We start from the raw sequence: 16,033 nt of genomic DNA on the forward strand, positions 1-16,033 counted from the left end.
CACAGTAAGCGCTCAATAAATACGATTGATTGACTGATTGATCTCCCACCCCCCTATTTTGGCCCTGCTGCATCACATGCACTTCATCATCATCATCATCATCAATCGTATTTATTGAGCGCTTACTATGTGCAGAGCACTGTACTAAGCGCTTGGGAAGTCCAAATGGGCAACATAGAGAGACAGTCCCTACCCAACAGTCTAAAAGGGGGAGACAGAGAACAAAACCAAACATACTAACAAAATAAAATAAATACAATAGATATGTACAAGTACTTAGTTTTACCCTATGCATTTAGATACTCACTCCACCCACCTCCAGCATGTGAGCCCGCTGTTGGGGAGGAACCGTCTCTATATGTTGCCAACTTGTACTTCCCAAGCGCTCAGAACAGTGCTCTGCACACAGTAAGCGCTCAATAAATACGATTGAATGAATGAATGTGCATAGTCTTATACTCCACTGCTTCTATCAACACGTTAAGTATTTTAACGTTTGTCTCCCTCACTAGATTGTAAGATCCTTTTAGACTGTGAGCCCACTGTTGGGTAGGGACTGTCTCTATGTGATGCCAATTTGTACTTCCCAAGCGCTTAGTACAGTGCTCTGCACATAGTAAGCGCTCAATAAATACGATTGATTGATTGATTGATTGATCCTTGAGGGCAGGGATCGTGTCTACTTAATCGATAACGGTAGTTATTGAGCAATAACTGCGCTGAACCCTCTCACACTCCCCGCGGGGCCCTCTGCTCGTCAGACCTTTCCCTCATCTATCGCCCTCTGGTGGTTAGCCTTCGCCACAGCGCCCTGGGACGGCTAGGCCCTTCAAGCAGCGAGCGCCCTCTGGTGGCCAGACCCTCCCCGCAGCGCCCTCTGGTGGCCAGACCTCCCCCCGCGGCGCCCTCTGGTGGCCAGACCTCTCCCGCGGCGCCCTCTGGTGGCCAGACCTCTCCCGCGGCGCCCTCTGGTCATCATCAATCGCATTTATTGAGCGCTTACTGTGTGCAGAGCGCTGTACTGAGCGCTTGGGAAGTACAAATTGGCAACATAGAGAGACAGTCCCTACCCAACAGTGGGCTCACAGTCTAAAAGTCTCTGGTGGCCAGCCTTTCCCGGGGCGCCCTCTTTTCATTCATTCATTCATTCAATCGTATTTATTGAGCGCTTACTGTGTGCAGAGCACTGGACTAGGCGCTTGGGAAGTACAAGTTGGCAACATCTAGAGACGGTCCCTACCCAACAGCGGGCTCACAGTCTAGAAGGGGGAGACAGACAACAGAGCAAAACATATTCACAAAGTAAAATAGATTAAATAGCTACAAGTAAAATAGAGTAATAAATACATACAAACATATACACATATATACAGGTACTGTGGGGAGGGGAAGGAGGTAAGATGGGCGAGATGGAGAGGGGGGAGGAGGGGTAGAGGAAGGAGGGGGATCAGTCTGGGAAGGCCTCCTGGAGGAGGTGGGCTCTCAGTAGGGCTTTGAAGGGAGGAAGAGAGCTAGCTTGGCGGATGGGCAGAGGGAGGGCATTCCAGGCCCGGGGGAGGACGTGGCCCGGGGGTCGATGGCGGGACAGGCGAGAACGAGGCCTAACGGGGAGGAGATCAGCGGCAGAGGAGCGGAGGGGGCGGGCTGGGCTGGAGAAGGACAGAAGGGAGGGGAGGTAGGAGGGGGCCAGGGGATGGACAGCCTTGAAGCCCAGGGTGAGGAGTCTGGCCCTCTGGTGGCCAGCCTTTCCCGCGGCGCCCTCTGGTGGCCAGACCTCCCCCGCGGCGCCCTCTGGTGGCCAGACTTTTCCCGTGTCGCCTTCTGGTGGCCAGACCTCTCCCGCGGCGCCCTCTGGTGGCCGGACCTTTCCCGCGGCGCCTTCTGATGGCCAGACCTCTCCCGCGTCGCCCTCTGGTGGCCAGACCTCCCCCGCGGCGCCCTCTTGTGGCCAGACCTCCCCCGCGGCGCCCTCTGGTGGCCAGACCTTTCCCGCGGCGCCCTCTGGTGGCCAGACCTTTCCCGCGGCGCCCTCTGGTGGTCAGGCTTTCTCGCGGCGCCCTCTGGTGGCCAGACCTTTCCCGCGACGCCCTCTGGTGGCCAGCCTTTCCCGCGGCGCCCTCTGGTGGCCAGACCTCTCCCGCGGCGCCCCCTGGTGGCCAGACCTTCACCGCAGCACCTTCTGATGGCCAGACCTTTCCCGCGGCGCCCTCTGGTGGCCAGACCTTTCCCGCGGCGCCCTCTGGTGGCCAGACCTTTCCCGCGGCGCCCTCTGGTGGTCAGGCTTTCTCGCGGCGCCCTCTGGTGGCCAGACCGCTTCCGCAGCGCCTTCTTTTGGCTAAATGCCTCCTCGCAGCGCCCTCTGGTGGTCAGATGTTACCCGCCGCTCCCTCTGGTAGTTCACCCTCCGAGTAGGTCTGCATCTCTGCTGACCAGTCAATCAATCAATCAATCAGTCGTATTTATTGAGCGCTTACTGTATGCAGAGCACTGTGCTAAGCGCTTGGGAAGTACAAGTTGGCAACATATACAGTCCCTATCAATCAATCAATCAATCAATCGTATTTATTGAGCGCTTACTGTGTGCAGAGCACTGTGCTAAGCGCTTGGGAAGTACAAGTTGGCAACATAGAGAGACAGTCCCTACCCAACAGTGGGCTCACAGTCTAGAAGGGGGAGACAGAGCACAAAACCAAACATACTAACAAAATAAAATAAATAGAATAGATACATACAAGTAAAATAAATAAATAAATAAGTAGAGTAATAAATATGTACAAACATATATACAAGTAAAGTATATACAAATACAAACATATATACAACTACAAGTAAAATAAATAAATAGAGTAATAAATATGCACAAACATATATACAGGTGCTGTGGAGAAGGGAAGGAGGTAAGATGGGGGTGATGGAGAGGGGGACGAGGGGGAGAGGACCAGTCCCTTTTCGAGCCACCTTCTAGTGGCCATACAAACGTTTTCTAATCGATCTATGGTATTTATTGAGCGCTAACTACGTGCAGAGCACTGTACTAAGCTCTTGGAAGAATACGATACAACAGCTTTCGCCAAGCCATCCCCTGCGCATAATGAGCTTGCAGTGCGCTCCGTTGGGGAGATCATTCCCCTCTGCCCCACCTGTGGACCAGAAACTCCATGTACCCTTAGGGGCTTTCTGCAGACACCAACCCTCCCAGAAGACCCCCAAACACTCATTTACTTCAAAAAGTTGGAGCCAACGACTGATCAATCTTCTAGACTTTGAGCCCGTTGTTGGGTAGGGACCATCTCTGTTGCCAATTTATATTTCCCAAGCGCTTGGGAAAGTACAATACAACAATAAAGAGTGACAATCCCTGCCCACAACAGGCTCACAGTCTAGAGCCAATCAATCAATGATATTTACTGAGTGCTTACTGTGCGCAGAGCTCTGTATTACGCACTTGGGAAATAAAATACAACAGAGTTGGTAGACAGGATCGCTGCCTACAAGGAGCTTGCAATCTATAGGGGAAGGCAGGCATTAAAATAGATTAATGATAGGGGAAATAGTTGTGTATAAGACTATCATGGGGTGAGTATCAAGTGATGGCAGAACACTAGATCCCAGCCCGCTGTCCAAATCTGACAGACCATAGTTCTGCCCCCAAAAGCCCACTTCCTCCAACAAACCTGCTCTGATTAACGTCCAGCATCTCAGTGGGCTTGTAAATCACTCTAGCCCTTATGCACATCCACGTATTCATCTTCAGCATTTAATCTGAACATCTATTTAATTGTACGGTCAATTATTTGTTTTGATTACTCTGTTGGTACTTTTATGTCTCCCACCCCTTTAAAGTGTAAGTTCCTAGTGGGTAATCACTTCACCAGTGGTATTCACTGAGCCAACAAATGAACGATCAGCCAGTCAATCAATCAATTATGTTTATTAATAATAATGGCATTTGTTAAGCGCTTACTATGTGCCAAGACTGTTCTTGGCACAGTTTATTGAGAGCTTACTGTGTGCAGAGCACTGTACTAAACACCAGGGAGAGTACAATATAACAGAGTTGGTAGGCACGTTCCCTGGCCACAGTAAGCTGACAGTCTAGACGGGGAGACGGACATTAATGAAAATAAATAAATTACGGCAATGTACATAGGTAGGGTTGGGAAGGGGGTGAATAAAGGAAGCAAATCCAAGTCCGAAGGTGGTGCAGAAGAGAGTGGTAGAAATGGAAAGGTGGGCTTAGTTGGGGAAAGCCTCTCGTAGGAGATGAGACTTCCTAAGACTTTGAAAGTGCGGAGTGTGATCATTTGACAGATATGAAGGAGGAGGGAGTACCATATTACTTCTTGGTGTTGAACTCTTCCAAATGCTTAGTAAAGAACACAGGCCTGTGAGTCAGAAGACCTGGGTTCTAATTCCACCTACACCCCTTCCCTGATGTGTGAACTTAGGCAAGTCACTTCTCTGGGTCTCATTTTCCCCACCTGAAAAATGGGGCTTCGACACCTGTTCTTTCTCCCACTTAGACTGTGAGTCTCACGTGGGACAGGGCCTGTGTCCAACATGATTATCTCATAGCTGTCTCTGTGCTTCGCACATGGTGAGTGCTCAGTGAACACTATTACTATTATTAATCATTATGGGATTTGTAAAGTTAGTTTATGTGTCAAGCGCAGTTCTAAGTGCTGGGGTAGCTATAAGTTGAACAGGTCAGACGCAGTCCTTCCCACATGGGGCTCACAGTCTAAGTAGGAGGGAGACTACGTATTGAATCCCCCTTTTACAGTGGAGGAAACTGAGGCACAGAGAAGTCACAAAGATGTTAAATGATTTGCCCAGGGTCATACGGCAGGCACATGGTAGAGTCAAGATTGGAACCCAGGTCCTCTGATTCCCAGGCCTGTGCTCTTTCCACTAAGCCACACTGCTATAACTGCTCCCCCTTTTAGACTGTGAGCCCACTGTTGGGTAGGGACTGTCTCTATATGTTGCCAATTTGTACTTCCCAAGCGCTTAGCACATAGTAAGCGCTCAATAAATACGATTGATGATGAACTGCTACTCGTACTAATAATTGCGGTATTTGTTAAGATCGTTTCTTCTAAAATCACATCTCCTCCAAGAAGCATTCCCCGACTAAGGGAAGCAGCATGGCCCAGTGGAAAGGACATGAGCCTGGGTGTCAGAGGACCTGGGTTCTAATCCCACCTCAGCTACGACCTTGCTATGTGACCTTGGGCAATACACTTAACTTTTTTGTGACTTCTCTGAGCTTCAGTTGCTACACCTGCAAAATGTGGATTCAATACCTGTTCTCCTTCTTATTTTACCTCAAGTACCTGTGTGCCCCAATGCGGGACCTGATCATCTTGTATATTTCCCAGCCTACAGGGCTTGGCACACAGTAAGCACATAGCAAATACCACAACTGTTGTTATCAAGTGCTCATTTCCCCTTCCCACCCTCCCTTCCACCTTGTCTGTCAGTCAATCGTATTTATCGAGCGCTAACCGTGTGCAGAGCACTGTACTAAGTGCTTGGGAGAGTATGATAGAACAGTAAAAGGCACATTGCCTGCCCACAGTGAGCTTCCAGTCTAGAGGGAATCCCTATGCACTCGGACCCTTCCTCTCTCCCTCATCCCCCTCTCCATCCCCCCATCTTACCTCCTTCCCTTCCCCACAGCACCTGTATATATGTTTGTACATATTTATTACTCTATTTATCTATTTATTTATTTTACTTGTACATATCTATTCTATTTATTTTATTTTGTTAGTATGTTTGGTTTTGTTCTCTGTCTCCCCCTTTTAGACTGTGAGCCCACTGTTGGGTAGGGACTGTCTCTATATGTTGCCAATTTGTACTTCCCAAGCGCTTAGTACAGTGCTCTGCACATAGTAAGCGCTCAATAAATACGATTGATGATGATGATGATGATGATGATGATGATGATGATGATGATGTATTTGTTAAGCGCTTACTATGTGCCAGGCACTTGAGAACCCCCTCAGCCCCCTGAGGGATGGGGACCGTGACTAAATCCCACCTGTATATTCTCTTCTAGAGTTTACTGCAATGCTCTGCACTGAAAGCGCAGCGTGGCTTAGTGGAAAGAGCCCGGGCTTGGGAGTCACAGGTCATGGGGTCGAATCCCAGCTCTGCCACTTGCCGGCTGTGTGACCTTGGGCAAGTCGCTTCACTTCTCTGAGCCTCAATCAATCAATCAATCGTATTTATTGAGCGCTTACTGTGTGCAGAGCACTGTACTAAGCGCTTGGGAAGTACGAGTTGGCAACATATAGAGACGGTCCCTACCCAACAGGGGGCTCACAGTCTAGAAGCCTCAGTGACCTCATCTGTAAAATGGGGATGAAGACTGTGAGCCCCACGTGGAACAACCTTGTATCTCCCCCAGTGCTTAGAACAGTTTCTGGCATATAGTAACTACTGAACAAATACCAACATTATTATTATTGTTATTAAATGCTACCACTTAGGTACATATGTTGCCAACTTGTACTTCCCAAGCGCTTAGTACAGTGCTCTGCACACAGTAAGCGCTCAATAAATACGATTGATGATGAGGATGATGATATTTTTACAACACTGCCATTTCCCCATCTGTGATTTATTTCAACGTCTCTCTCTCCACCTAATAATGATAATTGGGGTATTTGTTAAGCACTTACTGTGTGTGAGCGCTGGGGTGGATACAAGGGAATAGGGTTCATTCATTCATTCAATCGTATTTATTGAGCGCTTACTGTGTGCAGAGCACTGTACTAAACGCTTGGGAAGTACAAGTTGGCAACATTTAGAGACGGTTCCCACCCAACGAAGGGGGAGAACAGTCTAGAAGGGGAAGAAGGACCCAGGTGGACACAGTACCTGTCCCACGTGGGGCTCAAAGTCTTAATACCCATTTTACAGATGAGGGAACTGAAGCACAGATAAATTAAGTGGTTTGCCCAAGGCCACACAGCAGACAGGTGGCAGGGCTGGGATCAGAACCCATGAACTTCTGACTCTCAGTCCTGTGCTCCAGCCCTTAGGCCACGGGGTCTTTGTGGGCAGGGATTTTATCTACCAACTCTATTGTACCGTACTTTCCCAAGTACCCAGTAAAGTGCTCCCCACTTAATCTGCATTGATTGATTGATTAATTAAACATTTACTGTGTGCCAAGAACTGTATTCTGAGCTAGAGTAGATATGCCATAACAAGACTAGGCACAAGGCCTGTCCTACATGGACTTAATTAGCCAAACGTATTTACCGAGGGCTTACTAGGCATGGAGGCCTTCCCAGATTGAGCCCCTTCCTTCCTCTCCCCCTCGTGCCCCTCTCCATCCCCCCCATCTTACCTCCTTCCCTTCCCCACAGCACCTGTATATATGTATATATGTTTGTACATATTTATTACTCTATTTATTTATTTTATTTGTACATATCTATTCTATTTATTTTATTTTGTTAGTATGTTTGGTTTTGTTCTCTGTCTCCCCCTTTTAGACTGTGAGCCCACTGCTGGGTAGGGACTGTCTCTATATGTTGCCAATTTGTACTTCCCAAGCACTTAGTACAGTGCTCTGCACATAGTAAGCGCTCAATAAATACGATTGATGATGATGATGGAGCGCTGTACTACACTTGGGCAAGTACAATATAACAGAGTTGGTGGACCCAGCGAGCTTGCAGGCTCCAGTCTAAAGGGAAAGAAGCAGCGTGGCTTAGTGGAAAGACTGCGGACTTGGGAGTCAGAGGTCAATCAATCAATCGTATTTATTGAGCGCTTACTGTGTGCAGAGCACTGGACTAAGCGCTTGGGAAGTACAAGTTGGCAACATGTAGAGACAGTCCCTACCCAACAGTGGGCTCACACTCTAGAAGGGGGAGACAGAGAACAAAACCAAACATATTAACAAAATAGAATAGATATGTGCAAGTAAAATAAATAGAGTAATAAATATGTACAAATATATATATACATATATACAGGTGCTGCGGGGAAGGGAAGGAGGTTAGACAGGGGGATGGAGAGGGGGACGAGGGGGAGAGGAAGGAGGGGGCTCAGTCATGGGTTCTAATCCTGGCTCTGCCACTTGTCAGCTGTGGGACTTTGGGCAAGTCACTTAACTTCTCTGTGCCTCAGTTACCACACCTGTAAAATGAGGATTAAAACCGTGAGCCTCACAGGGGACAACCTGATTACCTTGTATCTCCCCCAGCACTTAGAACAGTGCTTGGCACATAGTAAGCGCTTAACAAATACCCTTATTATTGTTAAAGGGGAAAGTAGTACCCCTACTACTGTCCCTGTTACTCTAGGCTCCTCTAAGGAGATACAAATGTGCCTTAGAAAGGTGAGCTCGTCGTGGGCAGGGACTGTCACTCCTTATTGCTGTACTGTACTTTCCCAAGCGCTTAGTACAGTGCTCTGCACACAATAAGACCTTAATACAACTGGATGAATGAACCTTGCTTGACCCATAGTAAACGCTTAACGAATACCATCGTGATCATACACTTCAGGTAAGTTGAGGCTGGGGAAAGGGGGCTGAGCCAGGTGAAAGGGCCCCCAGGGGACTAGGGCAAAGAGTGTGGCCTCAGGGGCCCAAAATAGCCCTGGAAACCCTAGGACGGGGGTGAGGGTGGCCGGGACGAGCACGGGGCAGGTGGGGAGGAAAACTATTTTTGCCTTCTGTCAGGTCACGGGAAAAGCCTTCCAACTAGAAGCAGCGTGGCTTAGTGGAAAGAGCACGGGCTTGGGAGTCGGAGGTCTTGGATTCTTATCCTGACTCCTCCACTTGTCAGCTAGACGGTGAGCCCGTTGTTGGGTAGGGACCGTCTCTATATGTTGCCAACTTGAACTTCCCAAGCGCTTAGTACAGTGCCCTGCACGCAGTAAGCGCTCAACAAATACGATTGAGTGAATGAATGTGTGACTTTGGGCAAGTCAATTAACTTCTCTGGGCCTCGGTTATCTCATTCATTCATTCAGTCAATCGTATTTATTGAGCGCTTACTGGGTGCAGAGCACTGGACTAAGAGCTCGGGAAGTACAAGTTGGCAACATATAGAGACGGTCCCTACCCAACAGCGGGCTCACAGTCTAGAAGGGGGAGACAGACAACAAAACAAAACATATTAACAAAATAAAATAAATAGAATATGTACAAGTAAAATAAATAGAGTAATAAATATGTACATATATATGTATATACAGGTGCTGTGGGGAGGGGGAAGAGGGGGGCTCAGTCTGGAAAGGCCTCCTGGAGGAGGTGAGCTCTCAGTAGGGCTTTGAAGGGAGGAAGAGAGCTAACTTGGCGGATGTGCGGAGGGAGGGCATTCCGGGCCAGGGGGAGGACGTGGGCCAGGGGTCGACCTCATCTTAAAACGGGAATCAAGACCGTGAGCCCCTCGTGAGACAACCTGATAACCTTGATATCCCAGCGCTTAGAACAGTGTTTGACCCTTATTTATTATTATTATTACCTGCAGAGACGTCCGGGTCCCGGAGGGGTGGGAAGGTGGCGGGAGGAGAGGTGCCTGACCTACGGGAGGCCAACCGCCAACTTGTACTTCCCAAGCGAAGCAGCGTGGCTCAGAGAAGCAGCGTGGCTCTGTGGAAAGAGCACGGGCTTGGGAGTCAGAGGTCATGGGTTCAAATCCCGGCTCAACCAATTGTCAGCTGTGTGACTTTGGGCAAGTCACTTAGCTTCTCTGTGCCTCAGTTCCCTCATCTGTAAAATGGGGATGAAGACTGTGAGCCCCACGTGGGACAAGCTGATCACCTTGTATCCTCCCCAGCGCTTAGAACAGTGCTTTGCACATAGTAAGCGCTTAACAAATGCTGTCATCATCATCATCAAGTTCTTAGTACAGTGCTCTGCACACAGTAAGTGCTCAATAAATAAGATTGAATAATAATAATAATAATGGCATTTATTAAGCACTTACTATGTGCAAAGCAATCAATCGTATTTATTGAGCGCTTACTGTGTGCAGAGCACTGTACTAAGCGCTTGGGAAGTACAAGTTGGCAACATATAGAGACAGTCCCTACCCAACAGTGGGTTCACAGTCTAAAAGAAAGCACTGTTCTAAGCGCTGGGGAGGATACAAGGTGATCAAGTTGTCCCACGTGGGGCTCCCAGTCTTCATCCCTGTTTTCCAGATGAGGGAACTGAGGCCCAAAGAAGTGAAGTGACTTGCCCAGAGTCTCACACTTGACAGTTGGCGGAGTCGGAATTTGAACCCACGACCTCTGACTCCCAAGCCCGGGCTCTTTCCATTGAGCCCGCTGTGAATGAATGAATGAATGAATGAATGAATGAATGAATGAACTCAGCTCTTAGGGCATCTGTGAGCCCACTGTTGGGTAGGGACTGTCTCTATATGTTGCCAACTTGTACTTCCCAAGCGCTTAGTCCAGTGCTCTGCACACAGTAAGCGCTCAATAAATACGATTGATTGATTGATTGATTGATCTGTTGCCTGGGTGCGAGGCCTTGGGATGGCGGGCGGTGACGTCACGTGTCGTCACAGGGGAAAGCGCCTCGAGTGAGAAAACGGCTGCCAGAAGGGGGCGCCATTCCTGCTCCTCCTTCCTCCCCCTCCCTCTGTAGCCATGGCGACGGCGTGACGTGACATGAATGAATGAATGGATGAATGAGCTCAGCTCATAGGGCATCTGTTGCCTGGGTGCGAGGCCTTGGGATGGCGGGCGGTGACGTCATGTGTCGTCACAGGGGAAAGCGCCTCGAGTAAGAAAACGGCTGCCAGAAGGGGGCGCCATTCCCGCTCCTCCTGCCCACCCCAGTAGCCATGGCGACGGCGTGACAGGGCGTGAATGAATGAACTCAGCTCATAGGGCATCTGTTGCTTGGGTGCGAGGCCTTGGGATGGCGGGCGGTGACGTCACGTGTCGTCACAGGGGAAAGCGCCTCGAGTAAGAAAACGGCTGCCAGAAGGGGGCGCCATTCCCGCTCCTCCTGCCCATCCCCGTAGCCATGGCAATGGCGTGACAGGACGTGAATGCGTGATGCGTGAATGCGTGAATGAATGAATGAAGGAATGAATGAACGAACTCAGCTCGTAGGGCATCTGTTGCCTGGGTGCGAGGCCTTGGGATGGCGGGCGGTGACGTCACGTGTCGTCACAGGGGAAAGCGCCTCGAGTAAGGAAACGGCCGCCAGAAGGGGGTGCCATTCCCGCTCCTCCCTGCCTCCCCCCTCCGTAGCCATGGCGACGGCGTGACGTGACGTGAATGCGTGAATGATGAATGAATGAACCCAGCTCATAGGGCATCTGTTGCCTGGGTACGAGGCCTTGGGATGGCGGGCGGTGACGTCACGGTCGTCATAGAGGAAAGCGCCTCGAGTAAGAAAACGGCTGCCAGAAGGGGGCGCCATTCCCGCTCCTCCCTGCCTCCCCCCTCCCTCCGTAGCCATGGCGACGGCGTGACGTGACGTGCCCGGGGAGTCGAGCGGAGGGGGCCGCGGCTGCCGGCCTCAGTCACCTCCGAGCCGGCCGGCCGGCCGATCGACCGACCGACGGAGGGAAGGCCCGATCGATCCATCGATCGATCCATCATCGATCCATCCCCCCGGCTCCGCCCCCGGGCCCGTCCCATCCCGTCCCATCCCGTCCCCGCCCCAGGCCGGGGCGCCGGAGGACACAAGGCGAAGCAGCGGAAGGCGCGTGCATGGCGGGGGCCGCGGGCGCGCGCGCGTTGGCGCGCGCGGCCTCCGCCCAGCCGCGGCCGATGAGGTGAGAGCGCGGGCGCGCGCGCACACGAGGCAGGGAGAGAGCGCGCGCGCGCTTGGGACCCAGGGGACGTGGGTTCGAATCCCGACCCCGCCGCGAGTCTGCTGGGTGACCTTAGGCGACCCCCTTCGCTTCTCCGGGCCTCAGTGACCCCGTCTGGAAAACGGGGATGACGACTGGGAGTCCCACGTGAGGTAACCCGATTACCTCATAATGATGGGATTTTATTACTCTATTTATCTTGTCCATATCTATGCTATTTACTTTATTTTGTTAGTCTGTTTGGTTTTGTTCTCTGTCTCCCCCTTTTAGACTGTGAGCCCACTGTTGGGCTCAATCAATAAATACGATTGATTGATTGATTGATTGATTGACTCCGCTGCGAGTCTGCTGGGTGACCTTAGGCAACCCACTTCACTTCTCCAGGCCTCAGTGACCCCGTCTGGAAAACGGGGGTGACGACTGGGAGTCCCACGTGAGGTAATCCGATTACCTCATAATGATGGGATTTTATCACTCTATTTATATTGTCCATATCTATTCTATTTATTTTATTTTGTTAGTCTGGTTTTGTTCTCTGTCTCCCCCTTTTAGACTGTAAGCCCACTGTTGGGCTCAATCAATAAATACGATTGATTGATTGATTGACCCCGCTGCGAGTCTGCTGGGTGACCTTAGGCAACCCCCTTCGCTTCTCCGGGCCTCAGTGACCCCGTCTGGAAAACGGGGATGACGACTGGGAGTCCCACGTGAGGTAACCCGATTACCTCATAATGATGGGATTTTATCACTCTATTTATCTTGTCCATATCTATTCTATTTATTTTATTTTGTTAGTCTGGTTTTGTTCTCTGTCTCCCCCTTTTAGACTGTGAGCCCACTGTTGGGCTCAATCAATAAATACGATTGATTGATTGATTGACCCCGCTGCGAGTCTGCTGGGTGACCTTAGGCAACCCCCTTCGCTTCTCCGGGCCTCAGTGACCCCGTCTGGAAAACGGGGATGACGACTGTGAGGCCCACGTGAGGTAACCTGATTACCTCATAATGATGGGATTTTATTACTCTATTTATCTTACTTGTATATATCTATTCTATTTATCTTGTATGTTTGGTTTTGTTCTCTGTCTCCCCCTTTTAGACTGTGAGCCCACTGTTGGGTAGGGACTGTCTCTATATGTTGCCAACTTGGACTTCCCAAGCGCTTAGTACAGTGCTCTGCACACAGTAAGCACTCAATAAATACAATTGATTGATTGATTGATTGACCCCGCCGCGAGTCTGCTGGGTGACCTTAGGCAACCCCCTTCGCTTCTCCGGGCCTCAGTGTCCCCGTCTGGAAAACGGGGATGACGACTGGGAGTCCCACGTGAGGTAACCTGATTACCTCATAATGATGGGATTTTATTACTCTATTTATTTATCTTACTTGTATATATCTATTCTATTTATTTTGTTAGTATGTTTGGTTTTGTTCTCTGTCTCCCCCTTCTAGACTGTGAGCCCGCTGTTGGGTAGGGACTGTCTCTATATGTTGCCAACTTGGACTTCCCAAGCGCTTAGTACAGTGCTCTGCACACAGGAAGCGCTCAATAAATACGATTGATTGATTGATTGATTGACCCCGCCGCGAGTCTGCTGGGTGACCTTAGGCAACCCCCTTCACTTCTCCGGGCCTCAGTGACCCCATCTGGAAAACGGGGATGACGACTGTGAGACCCACGTGAGGTAACCCGATTACCTCATAATGATGGGATTTTATTACTCTATATCTTGTACATATCTATTCATTTTATTTTGTTAGTATGTTTGGTTTTGTTCTCTGTCTCCCCCTTCTAGACTGTGAGCCCACTGTTGGGTAGGGACTGTCTCTATATGTTGCCAACTTGGACTTCCCAAGCGCTTAGTACAGTGCTCTGCACACAGTAAGCGCTCAATAAATACGATTGATTGAAAACGGGGATGACGACTGTGAGTCCCACGTGAGGTAACCTGATTACCTCATAACGATGGGATTTTATTACTCTATTTATCTTACTTGTATATATCTATTCTATTTATTTTGTTTGTATGTTTGGTTTTGTTCTCTGTCTCCCCCTTTTAGACTGTGAGCCCACTGTTGGGTAGGGACCGTCTCTAGATGTTGCCAACTTGGACTGCCCATGCACTTAGTACAGTGCTCTGCACACAGTAAGCACTCAATAAATACAATTGATTGATTGATTGACCCCGCTGCGAGTCTGCTGGGTGACCTTAGGTAACCCACTTCGCTTCTCCGGGCCTCAGTGACCCCGTCTGGAAAACGGGGATGATGACTGTGAGTAAGCGCTCAGTAAATACGATTGATCGACTGTGAGTCCCACGTGAGGTAACCTGATTACCTCATGATAATGATGGCATTTGTTAAGCGCTTACTAGGTGCAGAGCACTGTTCTAAGCGCTGGGGGGGGATACAGGGTGATCAAATTGTCCCACGTGGGGTTCGCAGTCTTAATCCCCATTTTACAGATGAGGTAACTGAGGCTCAGAGATGTCAAGTGACTTGCCCAAGGTCACACAGCAGACGTGGCGGAGTCAGGATTCGAACCCATGACCTCTGACTCCAAAGCCCGGGCTGTTTCCACTGAGCCACGCTGCTTCTCGTAGCTACCCCAGCGTTTTAGAACAGTGCTTGGCACATAGTAAGGGCCTAATAAATACCATCATTATTCTTATTTTTAGACTGTGAGCCCACTGTTGGGTAGGGACTGTCTCTATATGTTGCCAACTTGGACTTCCCAAGCGCTTAGTACAGTGCTGTACACACAGTAAGCGCTCAATAAATACAATTGATTGATTGATTGATTGATTATTCCCTTCCCCCCCCCCCCCCCCCCAGGGTCCTCTGGTAAGGGGCCTAATAAATACCATCATTATTCTTATTCCCTTTCTCTCCCCCACCCCCTCCCCAGGGTCCTATGGGTCTGCGGCCGGCTGCTGCCCCGGGGGGGCCCGGAGGCGGGGGTCGGCCTGCCCCCCCGATGCCCCTTCATGGGCTTCGGCAGCCCCTTCACCAACAAGCGCAAGGAGTATTCGGAGCGGCGGATCATGGGGTGAGCCCTCGGCTGCAGGGTCGAGTGGGCGAGGCGGTGGGGGGTCCGGCCCTGGCCTGGGCCGCGGCCTTCTTCACCCGCCCCCCCCCCCCACCTCCCAGGTATTCGATGCAGGAGATGTTCGACGTGGTGTCCAACGTGGAGGAGTACAAGGAGTTCGTGCCCTGGTGCAAGAAGTCGCTGGTTGTGTCAAGGCGCAAGGGCCACCTCAAGGCCCAGTTGGAGGTCGGGTTCCACCCGGTCATGGAGCGCTACACGTCGGCCGTCTCCATGGTCAAGCCTCACCTGGTCAAGGTGAGGGGAGGGCGGCGAGGCCCGGAGGCGCGGGGGGCTAGCCGGGCCCCGGGGGCCTCGGCCGCTGACCGCCTCCCTTCCCCCGGCCCAGGCCATCTGCACGGACGGCCGACTCTTTAACCACCTGGAGACCGTCTGGCGTTTCAGCCCCGGGCTCCCCGCCTACCCCCGCACCTGCACGGTGGACTTCTCGGTGAGTTTTGGGGGGCCGCCGGCAGGGTACACTGGCAAGGCCCGTCCCCCCCGCCCAACCCCGCACCCCATCGGCTCACGGCCTCCCCTCCCCCAGATCTCCTTCGAGTTCCGCTCGCTGCTGCACTCGCAGCTCGCCACCATGTTCTTCGACGAAGTGGTCAAGCAGAACGTCGCCGCCTTCGAGCGTCGTGCGGCCGCCAAGTTTGGGCCCGAGACCACCATCCCCCGTGAGCTCATGTTCCACCAAGTGCACCAGACGTGAGACGAGGACCCCCTCCCCTATTTATCTGGTTGGATGTCGGGGGAGGGAGCAGGGGAAGGAACAGGGGAGGATCAGGGACCCTCCTCCCTCCCGGACATCCAGAAAGAAGGCCGGACTTCCGGGACCCAGCTTGCCCCGGGTGGGGTGGCCTGCTTTTGTAAAATAGTCAATAAAGAATTCGGAGGCGTGTGAGTGCATGAGTGAGGGTTAGTTCCGGCCTCAGGTGCGAGCATTGAGCTTGGCTGGGCCCACCCCGGCCCCTGGACACCGTGTCCCGTGGGGCTAATTTTAGCTGCTTGCCCCCCGCTATTTTTAGCCCCTCTCTGGGAAGGTCAGGCCTGAAGAGTAAAGCGGCCCCTGTCCGAGGCCAGGCCTCCCCCGGCCTATGGCTGTGCCTGCCCCAACCATGATGGAGTTGCCGG

At 51.2% G+C, this 16,033-nt stretch overlaps 1 protein-coding gene across 1 annotated transcript; it reads left to right on the forward strand.

Annotated features, from left to right (window-relative positions):
- The first annotated feature begins 11,371 nt into the window (after window positions 1-11,371).
- On the forward strand, window positions 11,372-15,803 carry COQ10A (coenzyme Q10A). Its single transcript, XM_038752806.1, has 5 exons — window positions 11,372-11,771; window positions 14,720-14,860; window positions 14,962-15,154; window positions 15,246-15,347; window positions 15,444-15,803. Exons 1-5 carry the CDS (start codon window positions 11,707-11,709, stop codon window positions 15,609-15,611), a joined length of 669 nt encoding a protein of 222 aa, XP_038608734.1. The 5' UTR covers window positions 11,372-11,706; the 3' UTR covers window positions 15,612-15,803.
- Window positions 15,804-16,033: the final 230 nt, after the last annotated feature.

Source organism: Tachyglossus aculeatus, chromosome 10 (genome assembly GCF_015852505.1).
Source record: "Tachyglossus aculeatus isolate mTacAcu1 chromosome 10, mTacAcu1.pri, whole genome shotgun sequence".
In the NCBI taxonomy this organism is placed as follows: Eukaryota; Metazoa; Chordata; class Mammalia; order Monotremata; family Tachyglossidae; genus Tachyglossus; species Tachyglossus aculeatus.

Bases quoted from the DNA above. Each gene is read 5' to 3' on its own strand.
- COQ10A (XM_038752806.1), top strand. From the start codon at position 11,707: ATGGCGGGGGCCGCGGGCGCGCGCGCGTTGGCGCGCGCGGCCTCCGCC. The intron at 14,861-14,961 runs GTGAGCCCTCGG...CCCACCTCCCAG, and splicing joins TCGGAGCGGCGGATCATGGG to GTATTCGATGCAGGAGATGT. The intron at 15,348-15,443 runs GTGAGTTTTGGG...CCCCTCCCCCAG, and splicing joins CCTGCACGGTGGACTTCTCG to ATCTCCTTCGAGTTCCGCTC.